This window comes from Magallana gigas, chromosome 6 (assembly GCF_963853765.1).
Source record: "Magallana gigas chromosome 6, xbMagGiga1.1, whole genome shotgun sequence".
Lineage (NCBI taxonomy): Eukaryota > Metazoa > Mollusca > Bivalvia > Ostreida > Ostreidae > Magallana > Magallana gigas.
This window is the reverse complement of record NC_088858.1, coordinates 20604697-20616801: the sequence shown is the minus strand read 5'-3', so window position 1 is coordinate 20616801 and position 12105 is coordinate 20604697. Positions and strand designations below refer to the sequence as shown.

Sequence of the window (12105 nt, the reverse complement as noted above, 5' to 3'; positions counted from 1 at the left end):
TCATAAGTGAATGACGTCACATTAGAAATGAATGCCTAGCGATAAACATGGAAAAATGGCATCTCATGCAATAACATACCATTCAAATCATCCTCGGACAAGGAAAACTTGCCAGTCATATAGAGAACAACTAGTTGAAAGGCGAAGGCAAAAACGGGAAACCGAAGATCGCGGGAAGAAAACAAAAGCTGTACACAATCTTTCTGAGACTATTCTAAATGGGTTCGAAGTTCTTTGGCGACAGAACATCTTGTGTGATGTGATCATAATTTGTCAGAACCGCACCTTCGATGCCCATCGTCTGCTTTTGGTCACGTGTTCAGATTATTTTTACGATGTTTTCGTCGACCAGTTGCACGACGGAAGCGAAGTTGATATCAGTCATTTGGACATCGATGCCAATATCTTCCAGAACATCTTGCTTTGTATGTACACTGAAAAAGTTCGCGTTTCAGAAAACATTGTGGAGCAAACTTTGCTTGCTGCCTCCCGATTAGGCTTTTATTTGATACAGGAAGCATGCGAGGAATTTCTAATGGAAAACACAAATTTGAAGAATTGCCTGAAAATGCTGGAGAGGGCGTTTAAATTCAGCCTCAGTAAACTTACAGAGAAATCTCTAGAAATAGCAGCGAAATATTTTAAAGTAATTTCTAAAAGATCGAGATTTAAAGAGCTACCCGTTGAACAGATGATTTCCCTGCTACAGGTTTGTGATCCTTATTGAAATTGTTCAAAATGGTAATCAAAATAAATTTCTTTATTACCACCCCCCCCCTCCTCAAAAAGTAAAAGATATGTAAAAAATAAACACCAACACAATGTTATCTGTAATGATTGAGGATCTGAAGATAACTCAATATGGGCTAAATTCTATTTTAATGGGAAAGCAAATAGTTTGATGAGAAATGAAACATTTTTTCATAGTCTTTATTCCTGCCTGTGTTATTCTCTTGCTAATAGTAAGGGGGGGGGGTAGTATACCACAGGAAAGTCTCTTTGGAATAACCTACTACGAAATCCAAATAAGCACTTCTCGTGGTTCTCAAAATACTTCAATTCAGTGTGGAACAAAAATAAATACTTCAATTCAGTGTGGAACAAAACTAGATGAAAGACAGAGTTCCTTGAAAGTCATTAATAGAAGTACAATCTTAACCAAAATTCAATTGTAAATTATGTTATTATACTTTCATGTTAAATACTGAAATCTGATTGGTTTAGACGCAGTTGATAATCCGTTCTATTACCCTCAGTGTTAGCAACACACTTGGCAACGGGTAACACAACGACTTGTTACATGCGCGTTAATTATGCGCGTACGGTTCGCCGTGGAATTCACGGCACTTCTATATAAAATCAGTAAAAAAAAATCTCTAGAATTAAGACATTCAGTATAATATATAAATAGTGCCTGTTTGGGAGGGTAACAGTTGAAATTGACACCCCGAGAAAACCATTGTCAACCGACGCGAAGCGGAGGTTGACAATGGTTTTCGAGGGGTGTCAATTTCAACTGTTATCCTCCCAAACAGGCACTATTTATATATTGTGTACATTGTAACAATCTAAATTTTGACAATTTCATCAACAGAGAGATGATCTGAATGTAGACAGTGAACTGGACGTTTTTAAACGCCTCATCCAATGGCTGGAACACCGGAAAGCGGAACGTCTGCAACATGCCGCCGATATAATGGCGACAATTCGACTTCCCCTTCTGTCGCCCTCTGCCATAGTGGATTCTGTGGAAAGTATATCATATTTAATGGACATCCCAGAATGCCAAACTTTTGTGAAGGAAGCTTTACATTATCACTGCATCCCGTCCAGACAAACAGTTTTACAGGTCAGTTGAAATATACAGCGTCAAATTAAAAATCCAAATCGATAGATGAGTACCACATGGTCAACACTTCTCGTCAAATCTACAAAATATATAGCTAAAATTCATCAATTTATATTTGAATATTTAGAGATATGTAACGACAGCTACAAAAAAGTATATTTGTGTTGTTTACATCTAACTGAGGCTAAAACAACGAAAACCTCTACGGACTACAGTTAATATATTAAACGCTACGAAAGTCCATTGAGCTCATTTACGCATTAAATCGCGAAAGTTTCGCGTTTATTTGCACAATTTTTGAGTTTATTTGCGAAAGTTTCACGTTTGTTCGCGAAAGTAACGCGTTATTTCCCGAAAGTTTCATGTTTGTTCGCGAAATTTTGCGTATATTCATGAAAGTTTCGCGTTTATTTGCCAACGTTTTGCGTTAAATCGCGAAAGTTTCGCTTTATATCGCGTAAGTTACGTGTTTATTCGTAATAAAAATATTTTTTTAACCTACTAAAATGAGCTCAATGGGGTTTTGTAAAACGCTACATATATTGAATTGTAAATAAATCCCATTTTTTAAACGTTTACTTGATATTTGTATTTAAATGATAATACTCTTCATCTATGACAGTCTTCACGCACAGTTCCCAGAAACCAACTCGTTTCCGATCTATTGGTTGTTCTTGGAGGAGCACCGAGATACAAGTGTGATTCTGTAAATGATGACGTCATAGCCTACAACTTGGCAACCAACTCCTGGAAATCTGTTGCTACGTTACCAGAACCGCGCCATCATCACGCAAGTATGCTCATCAATGAGTTTTTTGTTGTCGATTAATTACAAGGTATATGTTCGAATTTCACAAAGGAGAAATAAACGTTTCTATAGCAACATAAAACATCAGTTAAAAGACTCATATTTTGTTTTCAATAAATTGTACGTAAAGGTTTAGATGCAAAGTATGAATTAACCTATTGAATATACATGCCTCTTTATAATTCACAAATATTGAAAAGAGAGGGTATTAATAATTTTTAACTTGTGCACAATCCTTGGTGCAAATGAGATAAACAAAAAATAAACAACAACCCCCGCCCCCCCCCCCCCCAAAATGCTCGCTTTGACTCGAATGGTTAAGGTGCAACGCAAGTTACATTTGTTGCCCGTTAAAACGATACACTGTATGACGATAGAGGATCATCATTTCATTATGACTCAATCCGATGACCAAGCCTTTCCGACACTTGAGATTTATAGTTTACAAACGAGGGGGTCTTAATCCCCATGTGCAGTTGGGAACATCATAAAGAATGTCATCCAGGACAAACCATCGGTTACATTATGGCTTTGTACCTGACTTTAGCGTAGACGTGTAACCAAACCGGCTGTTTAGATTGTTCTAAACAGCAATAAGTCCCCTTCAAATTATTAGAAATAGATTTCATTAAGCCACCCTACGAATTTATTAAGCCCAAGGGCATTTTTATGGCTTGAAACGCTGCCCCCCAAAATAATGTACACTTCGCATATTCAAGTTAGCTCCGGTGATTGTACAATTAAGCGCTTTGCTTTGTAGAGATCGAGAGTGAAAGTGTCAATTTCAACTGCCTGATTTATCACCGCGATGTGCGAGTATCGTTTCTCCATAACAATAAATGCCGATTTATCATTATATGAAAATTGGTCATTAAGAAGATAACATGATAATTAAGTAGGCATGCGGCCTCCCCCGCGCTCGACTTAAAGTGTATCGGGTGACTAGATTTGTGAAGAGCGAATGTAAACTCACCGGTTTGCGAAGCTAACAACCCTTATGAATTTATTGGAATTCGGGGTAGCGTAAACAAACAATAAATTATCGCTGTCAAACAAAGCACGGGATGTTGTATAACATCTCAGTTACTCTTTGCGCATTGGTCAATCTGGCAAACAAATATTATGTTCGGGAAATAACTATACGCGGAAAACCATTTGAAGCGAGAACCTCCTGAAATAGCAACTCTAGTTATCCGCGCCAGTTTTCCTTTATGTTTTTGTCATTTTCATTTGTTTAATGTAATTAAACATTGCGATCAGTTTTGTTTCAATATTCACTTCCTTTTACGGTCAATATGATTGAAACGCATATATCTTTGGTATGCGACGATTTTTTTTTTCCAAACTACGTGAGATTTTTGTTTTTCAACATTTTTTTTTTACCAACCCGTTGTTTTTCGCGTCGAATTTTTTTTTTTACATGAAAAATAAATGTTCTGATAATTGAACTGAAATTAATATAATTATTTTGTTGTGTTCAATTATTATATCGTAATATTTCGTTTGGCTCAATTTTTAACGTAAGTACCAGTTTGAATGATGAAGCAATTTCGGGCTTTGTTTGCTGTAAACACGGCGCTTACAGATTTTACTTGTTTTCGTTTCCCGAATTTAATTAGATTAGATCCACAAAACCAATTTTCCACTGATCTTCGAAGCATGAGATTTTTCTGATCTCAAAAATGAGATTTATTTTTCAAAATAGGCACACAAATGCGCAATATTGAAATACAGGCGTCAATGAATATACAAAAGCGTACCGAATTAAATAGTTTACACAAATGCAAAAATATTAGTGCTCAGCTTATTTTCTTATAATTGAAATAGAAACCAAACAGAAATTGTATCATTTTTTTTTATTTTTTAACTATTTCATAAGCTTATTTTTCATTGTCTCTTTACGAAGGCGTTATTTTTGGCGGTTTCCTCTACATTGCCGGAGGAGAGAGATACAATAACAGCATGGCACCACTGAACACTGTATTCAGGTTCGATCCTAGAAGCGGGGCGTGGTTGAAGGTAGCAAGCATGAAACATAATCGTCAGAGTTTCAATTTGGCCGTTCTGAACAACATGATGTATGCTGTAGGCAAGTATTCAGTCTTTTGTACAATTCAATATGAGTCCGCTGTAGAAAATATCCTACAAATCGTCGCTGTTTGAAACACTTTACGAAACAAATTTATAGATTTCATGCCACAAGAAATGATAAACCGTATTGAAAAGTTAACTGTGTTTGTAAAATCATCATCATCATCATCATCATCATCATCATCATCATCATCATCATCTTATATGTTTGAATTTCTTCTCACCAATTGCATTTAAAGATCATGCTTCACAATTTCCCAAACCCTTAATTAAGCATTAAAAATAATTATTTTGAAGAGAGCTCCTACACATCCTAAGTACTCTGTAACATCACGTGGTACACGCAGAATCTGTACTTCCGGTTGGAGGTATCGAAGTGTAAATTAATCTACAGAGTATAAAATGTGACAGGGTAATTACAATCAAAGATGATCAGAGCCATTAAAACTATTTACTGCAGTGACGTTTTCACTGGGGGCATTGCGGTAATCAAAGGAGAGACGACCGCGCCAGGAACGAACTCGGGGTGAAACGTCACACGTATCGAAATATTCCGGAGAAATTGTAGTCGTTTGTTGGTTGGTTTAAATTTCAGCTCATCTAAATCTGAGGCTGAATTGAGTTAATCTGATCTTGAGGTCACGAATGTATATTAGAAAGGCTCACATTGGATCTATTTTTCGATCACTTGTTTGTTTTTGTGAAAATGTTTGTCTCTATATATAACCCTGCACACCCATCGTAGTAGAGTCAACACAGTTATATGTGTATCGTAATAATACGGCAACATTCACAGTTTTTGGAATATTGCAAGATCTGTCGTTCTTCACAGATCGTTGTACCTTAAATCTCTTTAGGTTCGTCTTATGCTAGTACCCAGTTAGTATATCACATTTGTAAACTACATGTATATCTCTACTTTACATTTACCTGTAACTGTACCTGAAGTTCTCCTCCCATTATAATTATGATTTCCTTTTTTGCATTTCTGGTGTAAAACGTCTATTTGTGCTTATAGAAACCCTTTAAGGATATATTTGTTCAGAATGATACGATAGGGAGACCTTTAAGAAACATTCAGACCTACTTGATATACATTTGTACATGGTCTGCTGAATGACATCACTCATATTTAGGAAACAAGATTGCCATAGCCATTTTATGGTATATTTCTACTCATGGACAAAGAAAATATCATCAAATCTAGATTAATATGGTATAAAATTGAATTTAAATTTAAATTTTTGACAGGATCGATGTATGTGACTTTTGTTGATGAAAACGTCATTTGTGATGAATGAAGTACAGCACCTAGGTGCTGAGTGGCTTTTGCAATAAATCTGATAATTTGATATGCACGCTGCATGGAACGTGAACAGTGCCAAGCACAAGCATTTTATCTCTGAAGCAGATGCTTAATTAAATGAAAATTCCAAACAGATCAGATTTTCAGATCATTTACTTACACATACAAGTCTACGCATCATTTTTAAGCTTAGATAAAAATAATGTTCAAATACTATAGTATATTCAGTTTTCAAAGGTCTCTGATCATTTATTTCAAACTAAAATAGATGTATGAACCTCGGATATAGGTATATCAATTCCAGAAAACGTATTTATATCTTCCGCCATGCAAGATATTTTAATCACCGTGCCTTTAATGAGATATTAGTGATCGTGTTGTAATTTTTCAGCTTTAATCAACTAAATGGCGACATTAGCGGATGAAGATTCTAATTATGACACCGAGTTCTTAAATGTGTGCCCGTTAAAGTGCTACGGTAGAAGGAAGAGCCACATGTTGCATTTCCTATGCAGTAGACACATGTCAAGCACTGACAAAATGGAATGTCGCAGCAACAATCCCAGTATGACTATATTTCCTTTATTTTTCAAGGAATCCTTTTGTACTTTTCTGTGATACTTCCTATCAAGGTTGTACACTAAGCTCACACAGGACTACAGTTCAACGGCCTTTAAGTTAGAGAGATGTAAAATCATTTACAAAAAAAGAATGACCCACTGAAAATAAAACTAATTCCTATATAAGTCTTCTTCCTTGTTCAGATATTGCCGTTGGTGTAAGATGCCCAATTTCTTAGTTCTCCGCAGTTTTCCTGAAAGAATTAAGTCAAAATAAATAAACAGTATGTTTCTGGTTCCCTGCCCAATTCATATCATTGCAGGCTAACCTTAAATTGTTTTTATCAACATTCTATATCAAACGTAATTATTTTCGGTTAATATTTCTTCAAATGAATAAAAAAACGCTTAATTTGTACGAAAACAAAAATATAACAGTGTTCAGTAAACACAATTATATCTCCCCCCCCCCCCCCCCCCCACAAAAAAATAAAGCAGAAAAAAACCCAAAATTACATTTAAAAATCTAAATAACTTTGAACAAGGTTGTGGAATGTGAATAGGTTTAAAATCTATGACTGTATATAAGTGTGTGATTTCTAAACAAACTGTGTCATGACCTACATACCTAAATACATTATCTAAGCTACTAAAAATTCATTAAAATAGATTTGTCAACCAATAAAAATTGATGATTGCGATTGTCTGGAAGTATTTTACTCTTCAAAATAAATTTCGTGAAGATTTCTTTCGACGGCATCGATTGGTATGCAACATCTTTCCTAGTATCTTATGCCCAGAGATCGTTAAGTCTAACTTGTCTATTGTTAGAACAGATCACAGAAAAAAATACTGACTGACTTATAACGTACGCAAACACCAAGTCTTGAAGACATGCTGCGTTGCAAAACTGTATTAGTGGTCACAATCCTGATCACCAATGATTTAATTTTATCATGAGCCGTTCATTAATGATACAATTTCAAAATTATATTATTAAAGGCCAAAATTCACACCAACTTATGGTAAATGAGGAAAACGCAAAATAAGTGCATCGTTGACCATTAATGATATAATTTTTATTGCATTAGTGGTTCACATTTAACCATTAATAATCAATTGTATATAAAAAAAAAAGTACTGTTGAAAATTTGCTTTTTTACATGTACCCCTGTCTATTTTTCTGTTGTCTAAAGGTAGCACATGCACCAGAGAGATTATCTAACTTATTTCTACTTAATTAATTGCCTCTTGGTTTAATAAGGTTTAATATTTTTACAAGCTAACAAGAACCACGTCTTCTTACAAGTCTGCGCACGCATCTACTACAAGGTTAATTAAATATAGTAAATTTTGCATTGTAGAATATAAAAAAAACTATTACATAAATATTAATTAATATATCATAATGGTGGAGAATGTTTAGACTTTCTTTATATAAATATTAATAAAAACTTCTCTTGAACAGCAGAGGAATAGACATCTAGGATTTTTTCCTCAAGTTTATTTCATTTTTTTTTTCGAGATTCGGCTCGTAAAGACAATGTCATGAACAAAAACAACTGAAGCTAATTTTTTTATTCACCTTTTGCTCTTGACATTGGACATAACCTATCCAGTTTATCCTGCATGTGTAGGCAATCAATCTTTCATATAAACATGTGCCTATTAGATTAGAACTTATATAAATAAAAAAAAGGAAAGCCGATACATGTAAGTAAATTAAAAGAAAACTGGACGGAAAGGCATAGAAAATATATGTTATCAAAACAGTGTTATTTTTCATACACAATTGATTCAATGCTGGTTTAATAAATCAAGTCCAGAAGTAATCTCTAACGAGACAAAATCTTCCATTGATATATCATAGCATTTAATTTAGTGACCAGACTCCCGACCACATGATACGATTTTATCATTAACATGCTACCTAGCCGTTCCTTATTATTACAATATCAAACTCTATAATTAATGGTCAAAGTTCACATCAACTAATGATATGAATTAAGAAGCAGAATATAAGTACATCGCTGACCATTAACCAATATACTGTTTATTGCACCGGTGGATCTACTTAAAGTATTAATGACGCAATTACATAATCATTAATATACATTTATACAGTATTATATATTACAAATATATTGCTGTTTTGAATATGTTTTGAAGAAATTTTACATGTGTGTATGCCACTCTGTTTATTCTTCGGTTGGCTAAGTCATACATGTATCCACTAATTACATAAGAGAAACAAAACACACACACAAAAAGTACATCGTTGATCAGTAATAATATACATGTATCGTTGTATTGCATTAAGTCTAGTTGATGGTATTGTCCAGTGAGTGGACTTCAACCATTAATAATACAATTTTGCATTTAGAGGTACTTGCAAAAATGCAAACAATACTACTCATACATAACTGTAGCATTAATGGTTGAAATTCATCTATAAATGCAATACAAATTATATCAGTAATGGGCAACGATGTGCTATTGTGCGTTTTTCGCTTATATCTAGTGATGTCACTCAGTTTAGCGCCGAACGATGCGAATATCTAATATCATTTAGACCTTTACTAATGAGAGGAACATTAACGTTATTTAGCAAGATGTCGACGCAGACTTCAAAAGCTGGAACGATTTTATAAAGAGCAGCGGCAGGAACATTCTATGTAAATCGCGTGTACTTTTGTATTTGTAAATGTAAATAAAGTTCATAAACGATACTTTTTATTTTTTTTCTAATAATAACTAAAGAAGATGGTTGAAATTATTGATGTTTTCAAACTTAAGCTATAAAGTCAAATACATAATACATGTAATTGAATTCATCGCGTAGCATGGCGAACTATGTCATGTAAATATCAATGGTGAGTCTTATTTAATGTATTTAACGATTAAATTGCGAACACCTCTCTCCGCGAATCCCTATTAGTCTCTGTAAACAATTTCTTTTTGTATTTTTCTTGATGAACCCTTTCTGGTATGAAATGTTTCCAAAAGTTTTGTACGCTTTAGGAAACAGAATTGAATCCAATCTTTAGCTACTTTACACCAAAAGGCTAATAGATGCACTAAGTAACGTCTAATACTTTTGGACTCTAACAGGCGGGCGATTAGATGCTGTGGAATCTCTGTCGTCCGTAGAATGCTACAACCCGATCTCCAATTCCTGGCATGAAGTTGCCCCTTTGAGTACTCCTAAGAGATGCGTTGCTGTTTCAACCCTCAATGGACGGATATACGCTGTCGGAGGGTCCGGTGGGTGACCAAAAAAACCAGCTAGTATAAACATATAATTTATATCTTATGGATATTTTTTGCGTTGAAAAACGGTGTCAACACCTGTAAAAAAATTAACTATATTTTGAACAGGAAACAAGATGATTTCAAGTCGTGTAGAAAGCTACAATCCGTTTGAGGATAAATGGGAAATAAAACAACCTATTTCAACTCCAAGGTTTTTCGCCCATCTCGTTTCAATTTCCGGGTCCTTGCTGCTGATAGGAGGAGCAACCGTGAGCCAAGAGGGGACCATCACCTGTATGGATTCTATCGAAAGGTATACGCCCTCCAGTGACTGCTGGACAGTCATTTCGCACATGCGCACTCCTAGGGCAGAATTTGGTTGTACGTCAGTGGGATCCAAGATATATGTAGCTGGTGGGTATAACTGGGACTCGATGGAACGGCTGAGATCGGTGGAATGCTTTGACTTCGATTCCCACATTTGGACGGAAATGGAGGAGGCACTTCCAGTAGAACTAACTGGTCTTAGCTTAGCGTGTATCAAAACCTTCAATGGTGGTGGCTACTGATACATTTTATCATATTTTCTGTAATATATTTTTTTTTTCATCTTAACTATTTTAATTGTGTGAGGCGACAGAATGAATTTGGTAACATGGTAACATGGTACAATTTATTGAATTTACACTTCATTTGTATTATTTAAAATGTAAATAAATTGGTATTAGAAAACTGCTCATTTCAAACATTTTTCTCTCTTTTTTGTATCATTTACCTGAACATAAATTATTTGTATATGTAATATTATCTGATCGTATTTTTAAAAATGGATGACGGTAAACATTGAGCGTTCATCTACAAGTTTATCCTAACTGGTATAAACACACTCTAATAACCTATACTAGAAACCTCTAGAAAAAAAACCGACAGTAAAAAAATAAATTGATGTACTGTGCCTGTCAATATTTCATAGAACGAACCTGTAACATACTAGTAAATAAAAATTCAAAACTGGTTTATGGTGACTTTTCGATGATTCCGACTCGCAAAACGATGCACAGAGAATTACTTGGCCTTGTGCGTAACAAAATAGCCCAACTTATGTATACATCATAGTGACTATCTCTAGTACGAATCTATAAGGAATAAGGAATCATTCTTGGAGTATTATGAGGTGATAATTTTGGTCGGGGCGTGATCAAATCCAATAAAGACCGAAGGGCTTTATGATAGATTTGATCACGCCCCGACCGAAATTATCACCTCATAATATTCAAAGAATGATTCCTTATTACTTATATTTATATAATTTTAGGCCATCGTACGATTAAATATTTAAATATAAATAAACAAACCCCGCTGGCGCCTCGATTTGGCGTCATTTGTATTATGAGTTATATAGTACAAAATCGATACGTAGTGTTATCACAGACAAAGACACTGGATAATGTAAATATATAAGGATAAAGGTTATTTAATTGCGTTAAACAGGTGATTTAATTTCATGTACACTGTAACCTTTGTATATAACAATAAGTGAAATATAACAAGTGGACACAAGTTGGGTTAATTACTTCCTCTGACATAACGAACTGTCATTGGTTCATTATATTCAGCCCCGCTTTGAGGTTTTGAGACAGCTTTCTAATGTCTTTTCATGCAATGACAAAAGAATTCAGCAAACAAGTCCACCTTTTTCAGAGACCTCCATTGTTACTTCATTGTCCTGACAGGTTGCATCCAAATACAAAGCCGTACCTGTGCTTTTGGTCATTAGAAAGGAACATCACGTCAACAAAGCTGCTATACAAGTCACAGCATCCACCAATGACGCACCCGGAAACAGCAAGTAAAACAATTAGCCTCACAGCTAGTCAGTCTTCTTTGACTAAAACAATTGTCTGATATAATAATTATGTTGTATTTACACCTTATAGCAGATGTATACACGTATCTTACTGTTAAGATATATACAGTACTCCACTATATTGTTTAATGTTAGTAATGACCTAATGACTATTTGTTGTCATAAATGAAAACAGTAACAATAAGTGAAATCATATATTTTAAGTCATACAACTAACTTGGGTAGGTTTCAACTTAAATCTGTAAAACATGAAAAAAGGGTTAATTGTCCTTTTTCGCCGACCTACAAAAGTAAGCTTGTTAAATTTTCTTCTTAATTCAATAACCAAGGGATAACTTGCCTTCTTTTTGGAAAGGTAGTTTTTTTTATAAA

At 34.6% G+C, this 12105-nt stretch overlaps 1 protein-coding gene across 1 annotated transcript; it reads left to right on the top strand.

The window, feature by feature from the left end:
* The first annotated feature begins 11 nt into the window (after positions 1–11).
* LOC105346902 (kelch-like protein diablo) lies at positions 12–10612 on the top strand. The gene is made up of 6 exons (XM_011455659.4): positions 12–709; positions 1595–1849; positions 2472–2643; positions 4564–4746; positions 9726–9878; positions 9993–10612. Exons 1-6 carry the CDS (start codon positions 32–34, stop codon positions 10433–10435), a joined length of 1884 nt encoding a protein of 627 aa, XP_011453961.3. The 5' UTR covers positions 12–31; the 3' UTR covers positions 10436–10612.
* Positions 10613–12105: the final 1493 nt, after the last annotated feature.

Coding starts and splice junctions, on each gene's coding strand:
- LOC105346902 (XM_011455659.4), top strand. CDS start 32: ATGCCTAGCGATAAACATGGAAAAATGGCATCTCATGCAATAACATAC. Junction 1,850..2,471: donor CCAGACAAACAGTTTTACAG/GTCAGTTGAAAT, acceptor CATCTATGACAG/TCTTCACGCACAGTTCCCAG. Junction 9,879..9,992: donor ATACGCTGTCGGAGGGTCCG/GTGGGTGACCAA, acceptor TATTTTGAACAG/GAAACAAGATGATTTCAAGT.